General features: G+C 39.8%; 1 protein-coding gene across 1 annotated transcript in view; it reads left to right on the plus strand.

Moving 5' to 3' along the window:
- The window catches only part of rnf13 (ring finger protein 13), a 187,006-nt gene extending 175,815 nt beyond the window's left edge, over positions 1 to 11,191 (plus strand). Inside the window, exons 8-9 of the mRNA XM_048604167.1 lie at positions 2,055 to 2,135; positions 7,793 to 11,191. Coding sequence (XP_048460124.1) covers positions 2,055 to 2,135; positions 7,793 to 8,187 — 476 coding nt within the window. The 3' untranslated portion in view covers positions 8,188 to 11,191. The remainder of the gene's footprint in view (positions 1 to 2,054; positions 2,136 to 7,792) is intronic.
- Positions 11,192 to 14,062: the final 2,871 nt, after the last annotated feature.

Genomic DNA, 14,062 nt, shown 5'->3' on the forward strand with positions numbered 1-14,062 from the left:
CAGGTGCATAACGGCTTGGTATGGCAACTGCTCTGTCCAGGACCGTAAGCAGCGACAGAAGTAGTGTGCACAGCCTACACCTTCTCGGAAGCCAGCCAACCATCCATGGACTTCATTTACATGATAATGACCTCTTACAACCTCTTCCGTCAGAAGAAACAGAAGCTTGAACAAACGCACCAGCAAGTTCAGAAACAGCTTCTTCCCGCCCGTTATTAGACCAATGAATGAAATCTCTAGCCTCAAATAATGCTGATCTTGCTAAAATTGATCTGGCCTGGTGCACGTCCTCAGCAGTGTAACCTGTTGAAGAAACTTTGGGTCTGGCAACAGTCTGGAGAGAGAAACTGAGCTGACATTTCAAGTCCAATAATTCTCCTTTGGAACTTTAAAATTGTCTAAGTCTTTTTGGTCCGTACATCCTTGCTTACCATGATCTGCCTGTACTGCTCCGAAATAAAGCTTTTCACTGTACTTCGGTACATGTGACAATAAATAAATCAATCAACCTGAAACATTAATTCTGATTTCTGTCCACAGGTGCTGCCAGACTTGCTGAGCTTTTCCAGCAACTTCTATTTTTTTCTCTGACCTACAGCATCTGCAGTTCTTTCAGTTCTTACTACATAAGGAGTGCCAGGCTGAAGTTGGAAAACCTATTTTGTTTAAAAATTCCTAACTATATCACTGAAATCCAAAGACTTTTAAATCTAGGTGTTGCAAAAGATGGGAGATGCTTCATTTCATCTCTTGTTTGCACAGTACAGTACATTCTCACACGTTTAAACAGAAGTCGAAATCATGCCATTTCAAACATAAAGTCCTAGAAGTAGTGTTAGGAACAAGATGGGTTGCATAAGAACCATCCAGCTTTCAGAAGTAGCTGTATTAAAGATAAAATGCTTCCTTTTAGTAAAAGACTTTAACTGATATTTAGTACGTCCTGAAACTAGAAAAAAACCTGGCGTCTTCACCAAAAGAAACCCGATAAATATTTAAAGGGGTGATGCCTCCATATTTGGGGGTTTCTGTGCAGTTTGACTCCAGGATATTACTTGTGCTGCAATATTACTTGTGCTGCAATATTACCTCAATACTTCAGAGCAGTTTCTTTCCCTCTAAGAATAGTCCATTTAAAAGTCCAGGAAATTACGTGGGACAAAATAAGTTGTCATGTTGCATTGTCGGATGTTAAGATCCACAATTATAGCTCTTTCTTTAGAGAAGCACATTTTGGGCTCCCAAATCTTTAAACTATGATTTACAGTGCTGAAGAAACTCTGATCTGGCAGCAGTCTGGAGAGAGAAACTGAGTTGACATTTCAAGTCCAATGATTCTTCGTTGGAACTTAAAATTGTAACTTAAAATTTGGAAGCCAATTCATTGGTGTTTGCAACAGCACTTAAACAGCCAGCAGAAATTTCTGATGTCATATCCTCCCCGATAGCATTTCACATAGAGACACATTGGAGACATTGTCAAGTGGATCATTTTACTAACATGTGCATTATCTCAAACATTTCATTGTTCATGGTTTGTGAGGAGAATGGCAAAAGATTTTTCAGTCATTCTGCTGAACGTTCAGCCTCTAGAACCATTAACTGTGCTCTCTGATAGATAACTGCCTGATTTTCAGTATTTAAGAAGTGTAGACTTGAAAGATGTCTTGTGCTTTCTTAGTCTCTTCTAGAGTATGATAAATGGCCAGTAGAGGGCAATTAGTGTGAAATATTTCTGTACAGTGAGTATAGACAGCAAGGCCCTTATGTGTGGTGTACCCATTATTTGCATAAGTGATTATTTTGTCATACACACAAGCAAGGAACTGGGGTATTGAACCCCAATGAAGATTAAACGTCAGTGTGTAGTGCCTGGTTCTATTTAGTGTCCCAAGAGAGATCCTGCAATATAAACAGGATACCACTCTTCTTGCCAAATAAATCCTGAGTAAGGTCTAATGTTTATTAGTGACTATGCAGACATGTTAATATCATAATGGCAAAATAGTCCCTTGTTAGAGCAGCAAAGCATAATCATTCCTTTGTCACTGCAGGTGATGAATATGAGGTGTGCGCAATTTGTCTAGATGAATATGATGAAGGTGACAAGCTTCGCATCCTGCCCTGTTCACACGGTAAGCAAATACTTCTCAATTCTGTAATGAGCAATCTTAAAACACTCCGGCCGATGTTATATTAGCTTCTCCCTGGTCGACTTCGGCAGGTCCCTCACTTGTCCACATCAAATATAGAATGTTAAATTAACACATTTCCTTCACCCCCCCCCCCCCCCCCCCCCCCCCCACTACCTTCACCAATTGTTTCCTATTATTATCATAGAACAGTACAGTGTAGGAACAGGCTATTTGGCTCACCATGTATGTGCCGACCATGATGCCATTCTAAACCAATCCTATCTGCCTGCACATGGTCCATATCCTTCTATTCCCTGCCTGTTCATGTAAATTCCTCTTAAAATTTGTCTCTTCACCTGGCAGCATGTTCCAGGCACCTACCATCCTCTGTAAAAACCTTCCTTGCACATCTCCCTTAAACTTGTCTCCTCTATTTTAAATTTATGCCCACTAGTATTTCACATTTCCACCCTGTCCAAAAGACTCTGACTGACCATCCATCCTATCTATGCCTCTCATAATTTTATATACTTATATCAGGTTGTCCCTCAGCCTCTGACACTTCTAGCGAAAACATTACAAGTTGACCATCATCTCTTTATGGTTAATGCACTGCAATCCAGGCAACATCCTGGTAAACCTCTTTTGCACCATCTCCAAAGCCTCCACGTCCTTCCTATAGTTTTGCAACCAGAGCTGCACATAATACTCCAAACAAGGGGACCACAGGATCCCTGTGTATATCAATTATCCTAAGGATCCTGCCATTAGCTGCATACTTTCTTGCATTTGACCTCCTGAAATGCGTCACCTCGCACTTATCCAGATTAAATTTCACCTGCCATCTTCCTACCTATCTACAATTCCACCAATTTTCCTATTCGTCTGCAAACTAATCAGACTGCCTGCATTTTCATTGAAATCATTTATATATATTTCAAACAGCAGAGGACCCAGCACTGGCCTTTGTGGAGCAGCAGTGGTCATAAATGTCCAGTCAGAATAACACCTCTTCACAGCTATCCTCTCTCTGCCATGATGAAGCCAATTTGCCAACTTACCATGCGTCTTCTAGACCAGCATACCATAAGGGACTTTGTCAAATGCTTTAGTAAAGTCCATATAGGCAACATCTGCCACCCTAGCTTCATCAATCATCTTAATTACTTCCTCAAAAACTCAATCAAGTTTGTGAGACAAGACCACAAGACCACCACCACCACCCCCCCCCCCTCCCCACCCCATAAAGCCATGCTGACTATGACTCTAAAGGACTTATTAGGCATAGAGATTTACAGCACAGAAACGTACCCCTCGGTCCAACCCGTCCATGCTGACCAGATATCCTAAATAAATCTAATCCCATTTGCCAGCATTTGGCCCATATCCGTCTAAACCCTTTCTATTCATATACCCATCAGATGCCTTTTATATTTTGTAATTGTTCACCACTTCGTCCAGCAGTTCATTTCATACACGCACCACGCTCTGTGTGAAAGCTTTGCCCTTTAGGTCCCTTTTAAATCTTTGCCCTCTTAACTTAAACTTATGCCCTCCTAGTTTTGGACTTCCCACCCTGGGCAAAAGACCTTGCCTATTTACCCTATCCATGCCCCTCATGATTTTATAAACCTCTATAAGGTCACCCCTCAGTCTCTGACCGTCCAGGGGCATTAATCCCAGTTTATTCAGCCTCTCCCTATAGCTCAAACCCTCTAACCCTGGCAACATGCTTGTAAATCTTTTCTGAACTCTTTCAAGTTTCACAACATCTTTCCTATAGCAGAGAGATCAGAATTGCACACAGTGTTCCAAAAGTGGCCTAACCCTATGTCTTGTACAACCGCAACATAACCTCCCAACTCCTGTACTCAATGCACTGACTAAAGGCAAGTATACCAAACACCACCTTCATGATCCAGTCTACCTGCAACTCCACTTTGCAGGAACTATGAACCTACACTGCAAGGTCTCTTTGTTCAGCAGCACTTCCCTGGACCTAACCATTAAGTGTAGAAGTCCTGCCCTGATTTGCCTTTCCAAAATGCAGCACATCTCATTTATCCAAATTAAACTCCATCTGCCTCTCCTTAGCGCATTGGCCCACCTGATCAGGATCCCACTGTATTGTGAGAAAACTTTCCTCGCTGTCCACTATTGGTGTCATCTGCAAACTTACTAACCATACCTCCTATGTTCGCATCCAGATCATTTATATAAATGACAAAAAGCAGTGGACCCAGCACCGATCCTTGTGGCACACTGCAGGTCACAGGCCTTCAGTCTGAAAAGCAACCCTCCACCACCACCCTCTGGCTTCTATCTTCAGACCAGTTCTATATCCAGATGGCTAGTTCTCTCTGTGTTCCAAGTGATTTAACCTTGTTAACCGCCGGAACTTTGTCAAATACCAAACACATGATTTCCCATGCACAAAGCCGTGTTGACTATCCCTAATTAGTCCTTGCCTTTCCAAATACATGTAAATCCTGTTCCTCAGGATTTCCTCCCACAACTTGCCCACCACCGATGTCAGGCTCACCAGTCTAAAGTTCCCTGGGTTTTCCTTACCACCTTTCTTAAATTGTGGCACAACGTTAGCCAACCTCCAGTCTTCCGGCACCTCACCTGTGGCCATCGATGTTACAAAGCTCATTGAGGGGCCCAGCAATCACTTCCCTAGCTTTCCAGAGTTGTAGGGTACACCTGATCAGGTTCCAGGGATTTATCTACCTTTATGCATTTTAAGCCATCCAGCATTACCACTTCTGTAAAATGGACATTTTTCAAGATGTCGCTATTTATTTCCCCACATTTTATATCTTCCATATCCTTCTCCACAGTAAACACTGATGCAAAATACTTGTTTAGTATCTTCCCCCATCTCCTGCGGATCCACACGTAGGTGGCCTTGCTGATCTTTAAGGGATCCTATTCTCTCCCTAGTTACCTTTTTGTCCTTTAATGTATTTGTAGAATCCCTTTGGATTCTCCTTAACCCTATTTTCCCCAAGTTATCTCATCCCCTTTTTGCCCTCCTGATTTCCCTCTTAAGTATATACATAGAACATAGAAAGGTACAGCACAGTACAGGCCCTTCGGCCTACGATGTTGTGCCGAACTTTTACCCTATACCTACTGCCTTTCTCCACTTTTATAGGGATTCACCAATCTCTACCGTTTATATCTGACACGTGCTTCCTTCTTTCTCTTGACCAAAGCTTCAATTTCTCTAGTCATCCAGCATTACCTACACCTACCAGCCTTGCCCTTCATTCTAACAGCAACATACTATCTCTGGACTCTCGTTATCTCATTTTTTTGAAAGCTTCCCATTTTCCAGCCGTCCCTTTTACCTGCAAGTGTCTGCTACCCCCACCTCCCCCACAATCGACATTTGAAAGTTCTTGCCTAATACCATCAAAATTGGCCCTCCTCCAATTTAGAACTTAACTTTTAGATCTGGTCTGTCCTGTGCCATCACTATTTTAAAACTAATAGAATTATGGTCACTGGCCCCAAAGGGCTCCCCTACTGACACCTCAGTCACCTGCCCTGCATTTATTTCTCAAGAGTACGTCAGGTTTTGCACCTTGTCAAGTAGGTACATACACTTCCTTTCGAAATGTGAGTAAATCCTATCCCTAAGAATCTTCTCAAATAATTTCCCTACCACTGATCAGCAGCCCATAATTTCCTGGAATATCCTTGTTGTTTTCCTAAACAAAATTACAGCATTGGCTACTCTCCAATCCTCTGGGACCGCTCCTGTGGTTACAGAAGATACCAAAATCTCTATCAAAGCCCCAGCAATCTTCTCCCTTGCTGCCTCCATTATCCTGGGATAGATTCCATCATGTTCTAGGGACTTATCTACTTTGATTTTTTTTTTGTAGACTTCCAATACCACCACCACCTTTAAAATCATCATGTCCCAGAATATCATCATACCCCTCCCTAATCTTACCATCATCTCCTTGGTGAATACTGGTCTAATCATTAAAGACCTCACCCACTTCCTCTAGCTCCAAGATAAATTCTCTCCTGTGTTCCTGAGTGGATTTATCCTTTGCCTAGTTCTCCCCTTGCTTTTAATGTGTGTTAAAAGCCTTGGGATTCTCCTTAATCCTACTTGCCAAGGACATTTCCCCTTTTAGCCGCCTTAATTCCTTGTTGTAGGTTCTTTCCTGCTTCCTTTATATTCCAGAAGGGCTTTCTCTGATCTCAGTTTCCTAAACCTCTCATAAACTTGCTTTTTCTTTTTAACTAAACTTTCAATACCCCTTGTCATTCAAGGTCTCCAAATCTTGCCATCCTTATCTTTCATCCTCACAGGAACATGCTGGTCCTAAACTCTGATCAACAGGCTATTAAGATTCCCACATGTCAGATATGAATTTACCCTCAAACAGCTGCTCCCAATCTAATTTCTCCAGTTCCTGTCTAATACTGTTATAGTTGGCCTTACCCAGTCTAGCACTTTCACCTGAGGACCAGTCTTAGCCTTATCCATAACTTTGTTAAAATTTATGGAATTATGATCACTGTTCACAAAATGTTCCTCCTCTGAAACTTTGATAACCTAGCCAGGCTCATTCCCAAAAAAAGTCTAATACAGCCCCTATCCAAGTTGAACAGTCTTTATATTGTTTCGAGATGCACCTACCAAACTCCGCTCCAACTAAGCCGCTGGTACTAAGGTAGTCACGTCCGTGTTGGAGAAGTTAGAATCACCCACTGTAACAGCCCTGTTTTTTTAAATCCTTTCCTGATGTGGTGATCTCCTGCTGGCTATTGGTAGGCCTATAGTATGACCCCATCAGTGATTGTACCTTTCTGAATCTTAAATTCTACCCATATGGCCTTGCTGTCTGAGTCCTCCAAAATGTCGTCCTTTGGTATAGCTATGACATTTTCCTTAATCAGTGATGCAACTCCCCCACCCTTTCTACATCTCTAACTCATCTAAAATATCTAAGCCTTGGAACATTGAGCTGCCAGTCCTGCCCTTTGCGCAACCAAGTTTCTGTAGTGGCTATAATATTGTGGTTCCATGTGCTAATCCAAGCTATAAGGTTTATCTGCATTGCCTGTTGCACTTCAGACTGCCAGTCTCACTGTGTTCATTAACCTACTCATCTGTTATATAGTCCCAAAGTTGAGACATTGATAAAAACCAAAAGAACTGTGGATGCTGTAAATCAGGAACAAAAACAAAGTCGCTGGAAAAGCTCAGCAGGTCTGGCAGCATCTGTGAAGGAGAAAAGAGTTAACGTTTCAGGTCTGGTGACCCTTCCTCAGAACAGTTCTGAGGAAGGATTCACCAAACCCAAAACATTAACTCTGTTTTCTCCTTTTGAGACTTTGATACCAGGTCAGACTCAAATCTCAAGCATACTGAATATAAACTTTTTAATGTTTTGTATGATCAGGTTTACAACATTCTTCCATATTTGTAGCTCGAAAGGTCCATCATGCCCTGGGAACTTATCTACCTTGATGTTTTTTTATAGACTTCTAATGCCCATTAATCTGTCATCTGATCTAATGGTATTGAAGGACAAATGTGAATAGTATGTTTTATTTTTGTAGTACTGGCAAATGTTAAGTGCATATTTCCTATTCAATCTTTTTGTTCCCCTAATTTATGTGCCCAGCATACCACTGTAAATGTGTAGACCCGTGGCTAACGAGAACAAAAAAGACCTGCCCTGTCTGCAAACAGAAGGTGGTGGCATCTCAGGGAGAATCAGATTCTGAAACTGATGATGTAGATAGCAGCCACGAAGAAAATGATGATGCCTCTGAAAACACACCTCTGCTGAGATCTTCACTTGCCTCCACCAGTGCGCATTCCTTTGGTACCATGTCAGAATCTCGATCTCGCCAAGAAGCAGTGGAATCATCGGAATATGAAGAGGAGGAGGAAGAGGGAGAAAGCAGCGATGCTGAGGAAGGAGTCAATGAAGAAACAGTAGTTCAGATGCAGCAGGAAAACCCTGAAGCTGTTGTCGGAGAGAGAGGAACCAGAGAGTCTGCCGCAATAGTTTGATTTAGTCTTTTTTTCTGAAAAAATGAAATCTGCACATCCTCAAAACAATGTGTCAAAATTAAAAGTTCAGGAAATTTTTCCATTTGCTTTTCCACATTTTATCCATTGCAACTTTACAACATATATGCAACTTTTGTAGGGATTTAAAATCTCTCACAGCTCTTTGCTCATTTCTGCTGCTAGAATAAAGTGCAGCAGTCATCCATAGATTTTTGGTAACCCAAGCAGCACTGAGGTTTCTCCAAAATTGTTGCTGTCCTATTTGGCACTGCTGTCAACCTGTAAAGCTGTTACATTGATCACCCAGCCATGGTAGTTGGGTTCAACTTCTTATTCAGATACTAAGCCAATGACTTTAAGAAAAAGGAGTAACTTGAATATAAAATGGCTGAATGACACTGTTTCTTTGTAGAATGTTTAATCATGTTTTTTATCAATATATATTCTACATCAGAAACAAAGAATCCTACTAATTGTTTCAAATGTAAGTATATCTTGTTTTATTTACCAAAATCAAATTTATTGAAGTTAAAGTTCTCAAGTCATTTTGGATTTGATTTTTAAATGGGGATATTCTGTATCTAATTTCAGTTGTTATAAATCAAAATAAAATTACCCAAAGAATTAAGTTGAATTTACATTTTAAAGGCTAGTTTTTTTTTACTCTGCATTGTGTGAACACTTTAAAGTTGGACGTTATAATTTTAGTGGTAATTTGAATGGCATTTATCAAGTAGTGCAAAATATTTAGTTAGAATTCCAAAGTATGATTTTTTTAAAATTTGAGCTGCTTGAACAAACTATCGTCATTCTGTTAGATCACCTCTACAGTTGTATGAATTCGCTATGTCCCGCTGTGGTGCATAAACAAATTCTTAAATGAAGATGATCCTTCTAAAATAACTATAATAGAATTAACTTCCAAACTGTTACATGCAATTGTAGCGATGATGGTGATTGGATATGACATCATTTTCTAATAAACTTGTATGAAGTTGTTCTCAGCTAGTTGCTAACATATGTATGACAAGGGAATGTATATCAAAGTTGATATTGGAAACCCTTATAATTGAAGATTTCTTTTATCTCCTGCATCTTATTTCTGTTATCTTGAAAGGGGGACAATCTATGTTCTTTTAGGGACAATTAATTGTCTACTGGAAAACCCTAATGTGACAATTCAACTGATGGAAGTCAAGACTAGATATGATGTACATTATGGGCCACATTAAGTTTCCAAATGTAATTTTTTTAAAATAGGGACAGTTTATGTTCTTGGGTGACTTTTGTCCATTTAGGCCAACTATATTTTAAATGTACAGACATCTATTATTGCACAGTACTGTTAGGTTTCCTGCATTAGATTTCAAAAAGTTTGATCCGAGTCTTTCAATAATCACCTTGCCGACGCCCCTCAAAAATTTTTTTTAACGTGTGTTGGATGTGCTTCTGAATGTTAACTGAACGATTGAGTGTCTTGTTCTACATAAAAATAAAAAGTGTTGTCATATCCCACTCACTGCCAAAATCAGTCCTTTTACCTAATTATTGATTTGTTCACTGAGCTGGCATTCTAACTTCCAACTCAATTGAAATTCTGTAAACTTGCCAACGTTATCTTGTAAAGTTGATCAGTGCATGTCTGGGGATTGTGTACTTGGATCAGGTATGTTTATCTGTTATCCGTTTGTTTTGAATATTGAGCTTTGAGTCTTGGAACTGTAGGAAGATAAGACAATAGGAAGGAGGAGAAGCATATTGAGATTTAGTAGAAGCTAAGTTTTTATACAAGGTTTAGTGATAAATCAAATTGGTTGACTGTTTCAAACTAATCTCCAACAGCTGTGTGCCTCAAACCTAAAACTGATCAAACTCTGAGGAAATGTAATAGTTGTTAGCTTTCTCCATGACATTAATGTAGATTGAGATATAAAAACACTTAATTCTTGGAGTTATTTGCCAGTTTATATTTGACATGTTAACATTGCCTGTTTAACTAATGTGACTTCATACAAGTGTGTTTATAAATTTACCTGGTTTTACCCAAGAAGTTTTAGAATTCTGACGTTATGGAATTATTGGCATGACTGTATTCAACAAATGTCCCTTTGCTTCTGAATGTGTCCTATTGAAATTGTTGGCTAACTTTTTATGTGGTGTTTATGAACACAGGATGACTTCATTGTGACATTGTTGCAAACTGATGAACTCCATTGAAAATAATGCTGGGGTGCGTAAAGATGATCCCTTTCATAAATTGCTGCAGTGCTGTCACAAATGTTACTGGCCATTAAAAAAATGAAGAATTTTGTTTTCTGTTGAAAGACACTACGTTGCTGTTCTACCACGTGGCTTGTTTTGTCTCCCAGAATATGAGTGCGGGGAATGTTTCATTTGTGGGCAGTCCAACTTTCATGTGGCCAAAATCAAAAGAGCTTTAACTGTGGTACAGGTTTTTTTCATTCATTGTAATTAAATGTACCCAAGTACGGGAGTCTTGCACTGATCAGCTTTAGAAGGTTGAAGTGCACTTGTCACTGTACTTTGAAATGTTACTTTATCACTTAATATCAATGCACAGGGATCTAATAGGTTGTATAGCTTAGTTTGTAATAATGTTTGTAAATTTATTCCATTCAACTAATTTTGTATTCTTTTAATTTTTAACTGTGTACTTTTTAAAACTTTAAACTGACATGACTCATTAGAAATATGTCCAATTTAAAAAAGCTTTGTTATTCCATTCATCCACCTGGTATCCATTTTCATTTTTGGAAACTTTACACTAGGTTTACTCAACTGAAGACAATTACATCAAATTTGAGACATACTCCCAGAAGTATAAATAGATTGTGTAGACATTACAAACATTAATACTGAAGTGTTCTGAATTAAATGCAGTAATAAAAGTGTAAATAGAAAACAGCACTCCAATGCTATAATACAAATGTATCCAATTCTTCTTTACCTGTTCTTTTCAAATAAAGCCATGTAAATTGAAAAATCAGGCTGAGTTGATGGATCATTTCATGGATTAAAGGACTCCTGTTTTTAGTGTAATGGTAAATTTGATTTAAGGTCATGTCTTTTGAAATAATGTTGGCTGTACCCTAATAGCTGAACACTTGTTAATTACTACAATGCTGATTTTTGTTTTAAAGCAAATGCAATCTGAGAAATTCTCAGGATGTGGCCAGTTTGAATGCAGCCTATTGATAAAATAATCCTTAGAGCCTGCTCTATGTTAAAGATGCTACTGAATTACAGGAATAGAAATACTACCTCAGACCAATAAACTTGGCCTCAGTAATTCAGGATGTGTATGGTAAAATTAGCCAGGCTTATTTTCAATTTGCTACATAATGACTTTTGCTGAAAAACACACTAGTCTGGTGTCTCCTAGCCCTTTTGCACCAAATCCACTCATTGCAAACACAACTATTATGGGTGGTGGGGCAATCCTTTCTGCCTTCTACGTGTGGTTTATGTCTACATTGGTATATCCTCTGTTCTCCCTAACCCAATGCAAATTAGTATATCCACAATGACCTAAGCTAGTCTAGCTATGGCATTAATTTTCAATCTAGTACCTATTCTCTACATCTTGTTCAAAGTTACTTATTAAAACCACTATGGTACTACAAAAGCCCCCAACCTTTGCTCATCTAATCTAACCTTCAAATTACTTATCCTTCATATGCTCAACTAGCTTCCCCTAAATCAGTCTTGTTCCACTTCAATCATGTTGCAGTGCTGATGCCCAAATTATTGCCACTTGGGTGCCAAAGATTCTAAATTATCTATTGGATTTTGTGCTGATTTTTATATTGATGGTCTCCTGTTAGGCCTTTCCATAGAAACAGCAATTTTTTTTATTCACTCAAACCCCAGGACCTGACTGTTTCCATCTCAGGATGTTAAAGGACGTAGGGGAACACAGTTAGTTAGGGTATCCAATATGTGCCTTCAGCGTTGCCTGGATACAGGAGTCACCCATCTGGGTTGGAAAACTGTACAATTCACTTTCTTAAAGTAAAGTTGAAAGAGGAAAAAAACAGGGGCTTACAGACCAGCTTAATATCTGTAATGAGGGAATTGGGATAACTGAGCACCTAAAACTGAGTTAATCAGGGGGACGCAGTGTGGATTGATGACAGATAAGTCATAGCTGATAAACATTTAATTTTTTAGTAGCTAAGGCAGCAGACAGGGGAATGAATGTTTATAGCTGTTGTCAAATGCCTTCTGGGAGTCCAAAGTCATATTTATAGGTAGAAACTCACAGAACTGAGGGCAAATTATGAAAATACCTGGGAGATTCGTGAGTGATAGGTGACAAAGTAGAGATATGGGGTAGAAACTCTAGCAGCATGTGACTAGTGGTGTCGCATAAAGATCTGTTAGGGCTTCAATTATTCACATCTATTAATAACTTGAACAATTGCACAAAGTCACACATCCAAATGGGCTGATGACAAAGTGATCAGCGTCAAATTATATGCTGCCTAATTTGATGTGGCACAGTCGCTAGTACTGCTGCTTCACATCACCAGGGACCCAGGTTCAATTCCACACTGGGGGCGACTGTGGGTTTCTTCTGGGTGCTCCAGTTTCCTCGTGCAGGCCAGGTGGATTGGCTATGCTAAATCACCCACTGTTCAGGGATGTGTGGATTAGGTAGGTTATGGGGGGATGGGTCTGGGTGGGATGCTCTGAGGGTTGGCATGGACTGGTTGGGCCAAAGGGCCTGGTTCCACACTTGGGATTCTATGAGATCTAAGTTGTGTACAAAGGGACCGTGGTAGACAAAATGAATGGGCAAAAATGTTGACACAGATTCTAAAGTGTGTGGTTATCCCATTTCAATCCAAAATGGATTAAATCAGGGTATTTTCTAGATTGTAGGAGGACAAACCATCAATAGCCAAAGATGTCAGGGTTCAGGAATGTCTTAAATTCTACTAGACGGTGCAAAGTATAATCAAGGTGGCTAACACAATGCTGGCCTTTTATAGTCTAGCGGACTGGACTGCAAGGACACAGTTGTGCTTTTTTTTAAAAAAAAAAAAGCATTCACAGGGTGAGGGACATTGCTAGCTAGGCAGCATTTATTGCTTAGCCCTAGTTGCCTAGTGGGCAGTTAAGGGTCAACCCCATTGGTGGTCTGGAGTCATATGTAGGTGGCAGTTTCCTTTTAGGGAAGGACCTGAGTGAACAAGATGGGTTTTTCCAGCAAACAACAGTGGAGTCATGGTCATTGTTAGATTCTTAATTCCAGATATTTATTGAATTCAAATTCCACCATCTGTCATGGTGGGATTTGATTCTGGGGCCCCACAATGTTATCTGGATTAACAGTCCAGTGATAATACCATTAGGCCATTGCCTCCCTTGTGCTGCAGCTATACAGATCCTCACTTGGGAGTACTGCAAACAGGTGTGGGCACCACATCTTATTAAAAGGATGTATTGGCCTTGGAGGGACGATAATACAAGAATAATTGGAAGTTTCTAAATTCTCCAGAATTTAGAAGGTTAAGGGCAATTTGATTAGAGGCTTCAATACAGTCACAGGGAAAGATAAGGTAGATAAGCTATTTCCAGTGGTTGGAGAACCTCTAGAACTAGAGGGCATAAGTCAATGAATTGGGGCTAGACCATCAGGAGATATGTTAAGAAACTCCTACACCCAGGGTAGATATTTTGAGTATTTCTACAAATAGATGAGAGATCAGTTGTCAAACTTTAGTTGGATTTAAAATTTAGTACTTCTTAAACTGAAGGGATATGGGCCAAAGGCAGCTATACAGAGTTAGGCCACAGATAAGCCATTTCACTGCATAGTGGAACAGGCTTGAATGGCATACTCATATGC

Source organism: Rhincodon typus, chromosome 13 (assembly GCF_021869965.1).
Source record: "Rhincodon typus isolate 14 chromosome 13, sRhiTyp1.1, whole genome shotgun sequence".
NCBI lineage: Eukaryota > Metazoa > Chordata > Chondrichthyes > Orectolobiformes > Rhincodontidae > Rhincodon > Rhincodon typus.